General features: G+C 35.6%; 2 protein-coding genes and 2 long non-coding RNA genes across 4 annotated transcripts in view; 2 read left to right on the top strand and 2 right to left on the bottom strand.

The window, feature by feature from the left end:
* Window positions 1–102, top strand: part of LOC136282345 (uncharacterized) — an 835-nt gene extending 733 nt beyond the window's left edge. Inside the window, exon 3 of the long non-coding RNA XR_010718221.1 lies at window positions 24–102. This is a non-coding gene — a long non-coding RNA (uncharacterized lncRNA). The remainder of the gene's footprint in view (window positions 1–23) is intronic.
* An 889-nt stretch (window positions 103–991) lies between these two features.
* LOC136282344 (macrophage scavenger receptor types I and II-like) lies at window positions 992–3,668 on the top strand. Its single transcript, XM_066169869.1, has 4 exons — window positions 992–1,071; window positions 1,218–1,430; window positions 2,227–2,430; window positions 3,135–3,668. The coding sequence occupies exons 2-4, from the start codon at window positions 1,338–1,340 to the stop codon at window positions 3,309–3,311; spliced, it is 474 nt and encodes a 157-aa protein (XP_066025966.1). The 5' UTR covers window positions 992–1,071; window positions 1,218–1,337; the 3' UTR covers window positions 3,312–3,668.
* Window positions 3,669–5,342: 1,674 nt separating this feature from the next.
* On the bottom strand, window positions 5,343–11,548 carry LOC136282670 (uncharacterized). Its single transcript, XM_066170358.1, has 5 exons — window positions 11,163–11,548; window positions 11,009–11,041; window positions 10,649–10,744; window positions 7,056–7,259; window positions 5,343–6,368 (listed from the first exon to the last, which is right to left on the bottom strand). The coding sequence occupies exons 1-5, from the start codon at window positions 11,211–11,213 to the stop codon at window positions 6,192–6,194; spliced, it is 561 nt and encodes a 186-aa protein (XP_066026455.1). The 5' UTR covers window positions 11,214–11,548; the 3' UTR covers window positions 5,343–6,191.
* Window positions 9,077–9,773, bottom strand: LOC136282671 (uncharacterized). The gene is made up of 3 exons (XR_010718345.1): window positions 9,722–9,773; window positions 9,383–9,460; window positions 9,077–9,274 (listed from the first exon to the last, which is right to left on the bottom strand). It is a non-coding gene; the product is annotated as an uncharacterized lncRNA (long non-coding RNA).
* Window positions 11,549–13,302: the final 1,754 nt, after the last annotated feature.

Here is a 13,302-nt window from a genome sequence, read left to right as displayed (position 1 = left end):
TAGCATATCATTTCCTCATTTAGGTAACAAATAGTTTTGGAAAACTTGAACTTAGAGTTAAAATGGAGGAAGAAAAGTCTAGCTACATCACAAAGAGTTCGGTAAGTCACTAAATGCGGACGCTTTGACTTTTCACAGAATTGCAAGTGTCGGTAACATGAGTGCAATTGTGTGGAACACCTAACACAAAATCATGTTTTATTCTGAAGGATCACCACTTCAAGTTGATCAAGCATTTGACCAATATGCAGAATGACACTCGGGAAGATATGAGGAATATGTCTCGAGAACAATCTACGGCTTTGGAACAAGTTAAAAATTCCACAGTTACGGAACTTCTAAGAGTTCGGATGTTAGTGAACTCAACTCAAACGATTCTCTTAACACAGTTAAAGAAAGTGCACGAAAACATGACAGAAAACGTGCCTTGTTTTCTATTGCTTGTTCAACGGTTTAACATCATAGGCCATCATATGACATAGCTTACAGGATTCCATTGGGTTCCTGAGCTTACTTATCACTCCTACTGAAACACCCTGCTTTTTCGACTTTTTTTCCAAGCATAACGTTCAGCGAGACTAAAAGAGAAAATAACAATTAGAAAAAACTTAGTTGCCTCGCCTTAGGTCAGCAAATTAGCCAGTCAGCATAAAATGATCTGCTTATGTGCCCAATGTTGCTACCACCCATTGTTGCCAGTAACGGATTGTATACTCTCAGATCTCCAAAGTATGTCATTGTTGCGTCAATTGGAGAGCCCCTAATTTTTAGTTTGGTTTTGGTTTTAGCTTAAGCGTTCAATATTGATACATTAATCCGTGATTGCTTAATTCTCAAATCCATCATTCAAACTGTGTGAGCAAATCAGTCGATTGAACACAATCAATTTTACCCAATGACAGCCCCTTTTGTTATTCATGTCTTTTATATATTTATTTATTTATTCACTCGTATGAAACTTTAAGGGAAACCTTTATTTTTTTAAAAACTCAGGTAACAAAGGAAACTGAGAAACTTAAGGCCAGGATAGAAATTGAGGAAAGCAAATCAAATAGCTCAAGGTATGTCACGGTAAGTAATGAATATTTTCATTTTTTTTTCCATAGTGTTTCCCAGTTTTGAAAAAGGTAAAAAAGTATTGTTGATTTGTATAAGAGTAAAAAATGTGCACCTCAAAGATTTTTTTCGCCACAAACATCATTTTTCATTTTCCAAAGGATCAACACCTCAAGAAGATTCAGCAAATCGAGGAATTGCTCAACATTACACGTGACAACATTAAAGAATAATCCAAAAAGCATTTTACCGCGCTATGGTTGATAGGAAACTCTACCAAAATGGATCTTCGAAGTATACGCGTGGTTTTGAATGTAACGCGTGGTAATATTGTAAGACAGCTAAAGGAAGTGCAAAACAACTTGACTGAACAGGTACACTTTCTGTGTTACTTTAAGACTGAATGAACCTCGCACTGACCACTCCATGTGAGGGTTATTACTCACAGTATTACTCTAAAAATTATTGATTCAGAAAACATTACAAGCTAAGGTTACTCAACACATAAATTAGAGAGGAAAAGCGGCTTCATCACCAAGCACACACATGCCTCGAAAAAGGCCATAAGTAATGTTATAACAAAAGGGGAAACACGATCATAACTTGTGCAAAAATCTTTGTTACGTCTACAGGAGCTTGGCCTAGACCCCTTCCCCCAAAACACAGTGTGTCAACCAGATAGGATTGATCAAAATTCAAATTAAGAATATTCATTATTATGATCAGAAAGGTGTTATAAATAGTTTTTCCCATGCGTGGAGTAACTCTTCGTGGGCATTCGAGCCACGAACCTTGGCCTTAAAAAATCCTGAAGTGGTTTTGATCCGGTCATATGCTGATTTTATGCGTAACAAGCACCTTTTGTTCTGCTGAGATCAACAATGACGACGACACTATGTTAGAGAATAAATGACAAAAATGAGTGCAACATAAATCTCCAAATGTCAGTGGCTTGATCGACCGAGGGGATGCCTTTTATAGGTCAATTTATTTCAAGTTTCTCCGTTAATTAGCATAAATTTTCGGTTCTATACAGCAATTGTTGCTTAGGAATCAATAAATGGCTCTTTATTCATAAACTATACAATTATTATTTATTGACGAGACTTTGGCGAAGTGAAAAAAAGGAAAAAGGGTGAATTAGATGCAATGTGTTATTTTCCTTCTTAGGTAAAGAACGTTAGTAAGATGCCGGGTCCTATCGGACCTCCTGGCTACAACGGAAGTCAGGGACCTGTTGGCCCCCAGGGAGCCCTGGGTCCTGCTGGTCCTAAAGGATCAGGAGACTTTAGTCAATGTCAGTATAAAAATAAAAGTGGAGGTCTGATTCCTGGTGGCTCGGATAGGATACGTGTACATATTAATGAGCCAACAGTAAGTTTACTTACTTTCATACTTTACATAAAAAATAATAAATAAATTAAAGAAACAAAAACAAAAAAAAAACCAATATATAAATCAACAGATAAAGAAGGATGTATAAATGTAAGCTGTCTTTACCCCTTTGGCATTTCTTAGAATCTAAGACTAAGACATCAGTTACTGGGGGACTTAAACCTAATTTTTCTGAATCAAGCTCTGTCAAGAGGAAGTTGAATGATCTTTTACAATTTCTTTTGTGAGGTGGAAAAACTCACAAGAGTAATGTAGTGTCTGGCCTTTCTTACCTTAGAAATTATAGTTTTAATGCACCCCTACTTTCGCATCCAGTCGGCCTAGTGTACTTTAGTGTAATTTAAATGCATTTTTGGAATAATACAGGCAACATTTGGAAAAGGTTTGTTTTGATTGAACGCTGTTTGCTCGACCAAATGCACAATCGTCTTCGCAGGGTTTGAATGGATTTTGCGCGATTCACGGGCTTTGCCTCTATAAAATTGAAAAGCTAACTAATCTTTTCTTTATTTATATTATTAATTGTGATCTCATGATTTTTTTGTGCAAATTTGGAATGAACAAGCAATGCATGTTGGTTTATGGAAAATTACTTGAGCTTATCCAAACCAAAAGACACTGGCAACGATGTGATTGCCAGTATAGATAACATAACAAATGTGTATTTCTTTATTTTTTGACAGAACAAAAGGATAATGGCAGTAACATGCTCAACAAATCACGGCATTGAGTATAATCTTTTAGCATCGATACAAAGAGGCGTCCTGAGATATATTTGCATCTGTGATGGACAATCCACATATTTCAGTGGAGGAACTAATTGCTACCTGCACTATTGGATTTGCCCTTTAACAACATAATTACCTACATTCCTGAAGCTTCAGCTTTGTACATATTTTTCCTTGTATCTAATTTGTATAATCAAATCTACTCAGCTCCATTTTGTACAGTTGTGAAGGGAAGGTGCAAAACAGACAGAAAAAAATAGGACTCAGCGAGACTGATAGGCACTCTATCTTGTGTGGAATTAAGTGGTCGATATCTTGGAATCCCGGATAGTATCAATGTGTTTAAATCTTGCTTCATAAGTAGGCAGTTGGTCCAAAGGAGATCAAATTGAGACCGAAGTGACAATGAACAGACAAAGAAATGCAGAGACAATATAAAATAACAAATAAAGGTGTGCATAGTTGGTCAAATATCAATAGAAAAATTTCAGTGTGATTCCAAATTTGCACTTTGTAGTCTCGAAATATAAATGTTCTCGACACTTTTATTAGTTTCCTAAAGAAACATTAGTGAGGGAAATCGATGTAAATAAATGATGACTGCGAAACGTTGTTGATAAATCTCTTTATTCCATCCATACTTTTAACAGAACGTTTCGCCTCCTGGAGAAACAATTTAAAGCAAACGTTTCGTCTCACCTCTGTGAAAACCTACCGCGCGGGTTATTTATATATCAGGTCTAACCCAAAGCACGGTTATAAGCAATCAGTGGGCCTTAGGATTTCTCTAGAAGATGGTTGATTTGACTAAATGAATGTTCCGCCACGGTTGGCTTTCGCCCCTCTTTACATTGTTCACAAAAATAAATGTTCATATTAAAGGTCCAGCTAAATTGAGGATTGTTTAGGAAGCGGTTTTATTAACCCTTTACACCCTAAGATCAGTATGAACATTCTCCATACTTCCTCTGTACATTTCTTGTGGTTCTGTAAAAGAGAATTTATTTAAAAATCAGGAGCTTCTTTAGTTGCTGATCATTTCCCTTATTCTCGTGACCTTAATGTTTTATTCAAGGGTGATCTTGTGAGGAGAAATTAGGTGCCAGTCACTCTTAGGGTTAATGGGTTAAACAACGAGTAAACTTTTTTTATGTCACACGAACATCAGTATTTTATATTTTGATAGATTTTCACGCTTTCATCCAAGTATTACTACTGCTTATGGGATGTATTATCCAAAAACTCCTGATATTTTAAAATGAAGAATGGAAGTCATTTAAAGTCATTGCGTAAACTAGAACTTTTGTTCTAAAAGTTTTGCTTTGATTTCCTTTCTTTTTTCTTCTTTTTTCTTTACTTAGATCATCCTTGAATTTCAAGGTTACTGTTATCTCGGTCACCACGTGTGTGATTAGGATTAGCCTTTGCGATAATTCATTATCTAGGTTGTGGAGCAAATTACAGGAGGTCTCTGGCTCTTCTTGAAGCCATCTCTGGGTTACGATTCGCCATTAAAAGGTGAATCGTAACCCATAGGTTTCTTTTTTATTGACGTTAAAACAACATCAACAACAACAACAACAAAAATGCCAACAACAAGACTGTTATAATTGTGGAAATTGTATAAGAGAACTTTAATCCTAATCCAGGGGCTGCAAAGCGTTTTGAAACGTGGAGGATGCGGGGTGGAAGGATAGGGGCTAGTTACAGGGAGAAACTTTTCCCTTATATCATTTCGGTGTGATTTCCTCCTTTTAAACAAAAATGATATGTAAAATTCGGGTTGTTAGTGTGATTTTGTTGTTTCTTTTGTTCTCCGGGTTTTTGTGTAATAGTTAGAATAGAGAGGACTCGACAACTCGTCTTCAAGAAGGAACCCTTATTTACCAAGAAGCGGCCGTGAATCTTCTTTTTTCAAGGTGTCAAAAATCAGAAACTAATCATTTTGACCTAGCGTCCAGGCCAAAAAAAGAGGTCACATGAAACAATGGTAGAATCGGTAAAATTTTCTAATCTTTAGGTGTGATACGTACATTACCAAAAAGAGCTACACTTCAGAACCAAATATTTTTTATCCATTTTTTTTGTGCTATTCAAAGTGTCTCAGACTTACCTTTTGAGAATTAACCACCAAAGAAAGTATACAAACACATGACATACAAATTGAATCACAGAATTTTTTTTTTATTATTGACAGCCAATTTTATATCTAAAACCGTTGCAACAACAACTATATATATGTACATATATTGTGTGTATTGATGTATATGTCGAAATCTATTAACGCCCTTTAACAAATGCTGCAATCTGCTTGGCCACGCTTCTCGCTATCTATTTCGTTGTAGTTGGTGAGTACGGTACGGAACCTAACAGTGTGTGTTGTACACACAAAAGACAAGAAAACACGAGCCTGTCTTGTTGTAACTCGAACTACAAGTAGATTAATACAGAAACAGTTATAATCGCTCTCGATTCCTATGGGTGATGGTAGATTTGGGCTCCTCCCAAATCAATTATGACACAATAAAAATCTCTTAACTGTTATTTTAGTGTCACTGTCCCAATTCTCATTAACTGCATCCTCAATGCTGCTGGTTAATGGCACTAATCGTTACGTCATGAGTACAGACAATAGTCTCCAGTCGCGTAATTTATGACGTCATACTTGCAGACATGTAATAGTCGTTTAATACCTACAGACAATCAATTTAAAAGCATGCATTTTATTGGATTCACTTCACTTTTGTTCACTTCTAATTCTTATTTCACCACAAAGAACACTTTTTTTGTCCACAGATGATGTACCTTAGTGCACAGTTGACCAAATGTGGAAATAAATTCATTACTTTGTCCTCTTTACTTTACCATAAACAACAAGGGGATTTACTCAATTAGTTCTTGCTACATATTCAATCTTATTAAGTGATTATTCTCTTAGCATTATGCAGCCGCTCTGAATAACTGAAAAACATATTTATATTGAAATAGACGATATCTTTAAGGTTACAGTGACTACGTTGTTAAAGGGAAAATCCAACAGTGCAGATAGCAACTAGTTCCTCCATTGAAAAATGTGGATTTTCCTTGACAGATGCAAATATATCTCAGGACGCCTCTTTGCACCGTCGATACAAGATTATACTCAGCGCCGTAGTTTGTTGAGCATGTTACTGCCATTATCCTTTTATTCTGTCAACAAATAAAGAAATACACAGTTGTTATGTTATCTATACTGGCAATCACATCGTTACGAGTGTCTTTTGGTTTGGACAAGCTCAAGTAATTTTTCCATAAACCAACATACGGTGCTTGTTAATTCCAAATTTGCACAAGAAAAATCATGAAATCACAATTAATAACATACACAAAGAAAAGATGAGTCAGCTTTTTAATTTTGTAGAGGCAAAGCGCGTGAATCACACAAAATCCATTCAAACCCTATGAATACAAGTGAACAGCGCTCGATCAAAACAAACCTTTCCGAAATGTTGCCTGTATTATTCCAAAAACGCATTTAAAAAAATATTTAAAAAAAATATATATACGTTTATAAATATATATAAACGTTTTGGAAATTTTGTCTATATTATTCGAAAAACGCAATTACCTCAGCCAATCAAAATAAAATAAAATTATTTTAAGTCTTACTATTCTGAATTTCTTCACCTCACAAAAGCAATTGTGCAAGTTATTCAACACCCTCCTGATTGAGCTTGATTCAGAAATATAAGGTTTAAGTCCCCTAGTAATTTAGGTCGTAGTCTTAGATTATAAGAAATGTCAAAAGGGTAAAGACAGGTTATTTTTAGGAATCCCTCGTTATCTGTTGATCTATCAATTCATAGTTTTTTAAAAGTAAAGTATAGATGTACTTACTGTTCGCTGATTAATATGTACAAGTATCCTATTCTTGCTACCAGGAATCGCAGCTCTACTTGTATTTTTATACTGACATTGACTAAATTCTCCTGATCCTTTAGGACCAGCAGGACCCAGGGCTCCCTGGGGGCCAACAGGTCCCTGACTTCCGTTGTAGCCAGGAGGTCCGATAGGACCCGGCATCTTACTAACGTTCTTGACCTAAGAAGGAAAAATAATACGTGAATCTATATTCACCCTTTTTGCGCTTTTTTACCAAAGTCTCCTCAATAAATGATAAATGAATAGTTGATGAATAAAGAACCATTTATATACACATACATTAAAACCATTTGATTTATTCTTAATCAACAATTACTGTATAGAACCGAAAAGAACTGCTTGACTGGATGTGTTGCGAACAGTTCGTGCTATCAACCGGAGTAACTTGAAATAATTTAACCCATGAAAGGCATCCTCTTGGTCGATCAAGGCACCGAAGCAATCAAATTTAGCAATATTCATTTCTTTTTTATGAAATTTGAAGATTTACGGTGCACTCATTTTTTACATTTATTCTCTTACATAATGCTGTCGTTAATGTTGATCTCAGCAGAACACAAGGTGCCTGTTACGCGTAAAATCAGCATATGACCTGATCAAAAATCTCTTCTCTATAGTTCATTTGGTAGAGCATCTTGTTAGGGCAGGGTTCGTGGCTCGAACTCTCACGAAAAGTTCTTTTTTACTCCACGCTTGGGAAAGTTGTTTATTACATCTTTCTGATCATAGTAATGGACATTCCTTGTTTGATTTATTGATTAATCCAATCTGATTGACACACTCTTCTTTTGGAGAAGGGGGCTGAGCGAAACGGACGAAACTGGACGAAACGGAGACCTTCTTATTTGTTATAGTTGTGTTTCTCCCTCTACTATAACAGCACTTCTGGTCTTTTTCGGGACATGTGTGTGCTTGGTGATAAAGTCTTTCTTCCTCGTTAATTCCTGTGTAGAGCAGCCTAAGTTTGAAATTTGAAGTTTTCTGAGTCAATAATCTTAGAGTAATACTGTGTGTAATAACCCTCACGTGGAGTGGTCAAAGGGAGGTTCAATCAGTCTTAAATACAAGTATCACAGATAATGTACCTGTTCAGTCAAGTTGTCTTGCACTTCTTTTAGCTGTCTAACAATATTACCACGCGTTGCATTCAAAACCATGCGTATACTTTGAAGATCCGTTTTTGTAGAGTTTCCTGCCAACCATAGCGCGGTCAAATACCTTTTTGACTCTTCTTTCATTTTTTTACGACTAATGTTGATCAATTCCTCTACTTGCTGGATCCTCTTGAGGTGTTGATCCTTCGGAAAATAAAAAAAAGAACGCTTATGACGAAAAAAACCTTTCAGGTGCACATGTTTTTGACTCTTGTACACAACAAATGGTCTTTTTACCTTTTTCAAAACTGGGAAAACACTATGAAAAAAATGAAGATATTAACTATTTACCGTGACCTGCTTTGTGCTATCTGATTTGTTTTCCTCAACTTTTATTCTGGTATCAAATTTCTCACTTTCCTTTGTTACCTGAGTTTTTTAAAAAGAAGGTTTCATATGAGTGAAACAACGAAAAACAACGAAAGAGCTGAATAAAAAAAGTGGCTGCCATTGGGTGAAAACTAAAAATTATGGACTCCCCAAGTAACACAGCTACGACATACTTTGCGGATCCAGGAGCATGAACCGGTTCTTCACCAACGTTGGGCACATACGTAAATTAAGCAGATAATTTTATGCTGATTGGCTAATTTGCTGGCCTAAGGCGATGCCAAGGCAACTTGTTTTTTTAATTGTTATTTTCTCTTTTAGTCTCGCTGAATGTTATGCTTAGAAAAAGGTTGAAAAAGCAGGCTGCTTCAGTAGGATTAATAAGTAACCTCAGGAGCCCAATGGACTCCTGGTAAGCTATGTCATATGATGGCCTATGATCTTAAACCGTAGAACAAGCAATAGAAAACAAGGCACCTTTTCAGTCATGTTTTCATGCACTTTCTTTAACTGTGTCAAGAGAATCGTCTGCGCTGAGTTCACCAACATCCGAACTCTTAGAAGTTCAGTAACTGTGGAATTTTGAGTTAGTTCCAAAGCCGTGGATTGTTCTCGAGACATATTCCTCATATCTTCCCGAGTGTCATTCAGCATATTAGTCAAGTACTGGATCAACTCGGAGTGGTGATCCTTCAGAAGAAAAGATGACTTTGTGTTAGGTATTGCACGCACTTGCACTTATGTTACCGACACTTGCAATTCTGTGAAAAGTCAAGGCGTCCGCATTTAGTGACTTACCGAACTTTTTTTAATGTTGCTAGACTTTTCTTCCTCCATTTTAACTCTAAGTTCAAGTTTTCCAAAACGATTCGTTACCTAAATGAGGAAAGGTATATCTTATTAAATAATTATACGATGATTTTGACGTAATACCAGATTAGCGAAGTTGAACAATAAATGCAAATGTATATTTTAAAAGGTGGATAGGGAGAGGATGATAGGAGCCTTACAACCAGGGTAATTCCAAAATTTTCAACAGAGGTACTCACTTGGAAAATGAGGAAATCTCTCTTTATGGTTATGATTTGATCAAATGAAGGCATTCATTAAATACATATTGCAATGGCATATGCTTACGTTTTTCCTTTGTGATTCCAGTGAAGAAGATAAATAGTCACCATGGGCAATTCAGCTTGAGTGAAACAACTCTAATTTCACCGTTGACCTATCAATTCAAAATATTAATTCATTCAAGTCATCAATTTTTTTAACTGAATTATAATTGGGCTGAAAGATGCATTAAATGAAAATTTCCTCAGTCTTTAGGGTTTGGCGACTCATGCAGAGGTCAAATCTGGCGAAAACCAAGATATTCAGTCAGAAAAAAACTTGATTTGGGTAGATTGATCAATTATTCATTTCGGCCCTGAATAGAACTCACCTGCCCCAAGGGTAGAGGGTTAATAGGAATTCTCCAGCTTTCTCCAAGAGAAAACAACAACCACAATAAGAGTAACAACAACGATTAACCCGATTATACCTTGTTTTCGAATTCTTGCAGAGATGCGTTCGTTTTATTCAACAAACTTCCTTCTGTCTGCTTTACATCTTGCCAAATTCTTTTAAACTCCTGATCAACCTGAAATTAAATAGCCTTTTCAGGAATAAAGCTTGTTCACTGCGTTCATACCTTCTCTGAATATTTTAGTCCTTAATTTATAATCTTAGATCGCACTTTATTTGTTCTCTAACCACTAATAACATTCAACTGCCTTTCTAGCTAGAAGTCATGTTGGCTCTGAGTGGCTTTTACCAACGGAGCTACTCAATATTCTTAGAATTTTTTGTGAATTAAAAAAAAAACGTATGGTTTTTGGGCAAACGTCTGCAAAGAAATTGAAAGACAAACAAACAGATGCAACAGCAACAGAACAACAATTGAAAAAAAAAATTACTGTCTATAATTAGAACTGGTGTTGCCTTTAGGGATGCTCGAGAAATAGCGAAATCAAAGATCTGTTACCGAGCTAAAATTCTAACGATTATTTTAATTCATTTTATTACCTTCTGATCCAGTTTAAGGATTTTTTTTTGAAAATCAAAAAACTTCTCATGTACAGTTCCATTAAGGATGAGCCACAATTCTGCTGTATTTTCGCCCTAAAAAAAATACATCGAATAAAACAAAACAAATAATTGTTTATATTTGTGTGTAACACTTTGTAGACGGACAAATGCGAGGGTTTCTTCTTTTAGAAAGAAAGTCGACAATTTCTTTCAAATATAATAAAGAAATAATGATAAACATGCCAATAGAAACAATTAGGAATAGTCCATAATTAATAAATAAATCAGTCATTGAATATCATTATGAATTATTTGCATATGGAATTTTTCTGTAAATCCGGAATGACTGAGACTTACCTTTTTTTTCGTAATTTCCAACTCTCTTTTTACCTGAAAGGAAATAAGAACTGACATTAGCTGGTGAAGATTAATAAATTATCCCACAATTTCAAATTCCAATCGCAATGAAAAGAGATATGGGCAGTTGCCAGGCACTCGGTGGAAAACTTACGTCAGCTAATGCAGCATCCAGTTCCCTTAACTTTTTTGAGACCTGCTGCATCAAAAAATGGAACAGTGTTCACGAATAAGTTGTCTCTTTGGTGGTTAGTTGTTTAGTGTTTTCATTTGACTTTCTTATGCTTCAAGGCCACATGTACACTTCTTGGCATGCTCGATGCAAATCAGAGATAATACAGCAATAATGATAGAAATGACAATGACGTTGGAGCTGATGATGACAATTTACGATGGTGATAAAAACTAAAAAAATAGCTAGATAACTCTTGGTTCTTTTACATTTTAAGGCATCAAAATTTTAATTTCTCATGCAGTTTCATTCGTAAATATGCGGATTTACTCCTTATTTTGAGTCAATGTGTCTTGGCAGCAATAAAAAATGAGAGGAAATGAAATAAAGCAAGGGAAAGCGAAAATAAAATTAAAAAGAAAAACGCATGGTTACGTACTAGTTTGTGAAAGAAGTGGATGTTAGATTTGAGACCGCCATAAAATACCGAGAATTCTGTCAGAGCAGAGATGTTCTTTTTTTAACTCTTGTAGATTTTTGCTAATTTCTGACATTTCTAAATTGAAAATAAAATAACAAATCAAAAAAATTTAATTAATCAATGAATATTTGCACATATATTAAACAAATAGACTTCATTTAGCCGTTTGTGTGTTATGTAGCATATCCCTATTCATTCTTGTTTCAATTATAATAATAAATAGATAAATAAAAAAATGAGTAAACAAGATGAGCTTGGTTTACAGTCACAGATAGATTAAAGGTATGTAAAACTTAACGCCTTCGCTCACATGGCGTGACTCAGACAGTGAAAGCGCACTTTAGTTCTGAAGCTTTTATGCTTGAATGCTCTTTGAACTGAAGAGTGCTTCGGGAATTTTATAACATCGCATTATCATGGTATATTAACTCTTCCCACCTCGAAGTGATCAATATGAGTTTTTTCTTACCACAAAAAGACGCAATGGAGTCTCTAGTTGTCGAAATATCACTTCGGGAATCGGTTGTTGCAAAGGCTAAAACCATGGTGGCAGCGGCTGTCAAGAAGGAAGCAACAGCAATGGCAGTCACAGCAACAAGGAAGTAGCGAGATTTTACTTCTCTTGAATCTTTGTACGGATGTGCTCTCTCTCTTAGTCGTTCCTGGGGACTTTCATTTTTAACAATTACTTTTTCATAGGTTTCAGCTTCGTCTTCTCCTTTGTATTCCATCTCGTAATAAACATTTTCCCGTCCAATTTCGGTTTTGGTACTCATAAGCTCGCTCATAGTGTATGAATCTTTTGTAGAGAGATTACCCTCGTGCTTTTACGACCATGAAGGTGTACAATCTTACGATAGCCAGTACAGTGACCAAGAAAAGATCGCTGTAATGTTTAGACAACACTGGCCTAAAAAGCCTCGTGATTCGTGCTTAAAACATGTTCGATCACGTATATTCTCGAGGCCGAATCATGTGAAATATAAGTCATTTAAGAAGGCGACCTGAGCGGTGTCTAAAGAAAATTTAGCATTAATGTTCGTGAGACTTTGCCGCCAGAATGCCTCGATGAAAAGGAATTGGTTTTATGTTTCTACATTTTCTGACCTTTGGGGTACTCTTCTCATTAGTCGGAGCACATAGCTTCGGTGTTTAAACAGTTTGAGTCATTTTAATGTTAGAGATGTTTTTTGAAGGAGAAACACTTATCTGGAATAGGTAATACTGTTTGAATAACAAGAGGAATTGATCTTTATTAACGATATATCCTCGCGGGTTCCAGTTTCCTTTTTCTTGTTTGTTTTTCCATCTCCATCCTTTTTTTTTTTCAGTCTAATTTCCGTCTTGTTATTTATGAATTTGTTCATAACGCATTTAGCTTTAAGAATGAGATTACCCTCAAACGGTTTTAATCATCACGAGTTGCAGTCTATATAAAAAAAATACAGTTATGCGACATAAGAGATGCAGAACTGTATCTTTTTTTTCAGTCTATAGGATGTAATAAATGTGACATGTGTCTCGTGACTCCTGCTCTAAACATGTCTGATCACAAATTTTTCTTTAAAACTTACTCACATTAAATATTACTGTCTGATTTCTGTCTTGTTTCCCAAAAGCTCGCTCGTAATGTATGTAACT

This window comes from Pocillopora verrucosa, chromosome 7 (assembly GCF_036669915.1).
Source record: "Pocillopora verrucosa isolate sample1 chromosome 7, ASM3666991v2, whole genome shotgun sequence".
NCBI classification, from domain to species: domain Eukaryota; kingdom Metazoa; phylum Cnidaria; class Anthozoa; order Scleractinia; family Pocilloporidae; genus Pocillopora; species Pocillopora verrucosa.
The sequence above is the reverse complement of the archived record's forward strand: the minus strand, read 5'-3'. Positions and strand labels throughout refer to the sequence as shown.

Bases quoted from the DNA above. Each gene is read 5' to 3' on its own strand.
- LOC136282344 (XM_066169869.1), top strand. From the start codon at position 1,338: ATGGATCTTCGAAGTATACGCGTGGTTTTGAATGTAACGCGTGGTAAT. The intron at 1,431-2,226 runs GTACACTTTCTG...TTTCCTTCTTAG, and splicing joins AAAACAACTTGACTGAACAG to GTAAAGAACGTTAGTAAGAT. The intron at 2,431-3,134 runs GTAAGTTTACTT...ATTTTTTGACAG, and splicing joins TACATATTAATGAGCCAACA to AACAAAAGGATAATGGCAGT.
- LOC136282670 (XM_066170358.1), bottom strand. From the start codon at position 11,213: ATGCAGCAGGTCTCAAAAAAGTTAAGGGAACTGGATGCTGCATTAGCT. The intron at 10,745-11,008 runs GTAAGTCTCAGT...TATTTTTTTTAG, and splicing joins TGGAAATTACGAAAAAAAAG to GGCGAAAATACAGCAGAATT. The intron at 7,260-10,648 runs GTAATAAAATGA...TTTCCTTCTTAG, and splicing joins TCCTTAAACTGGATCAGAAG to GTCAAGAACGTTAGTAAGAT.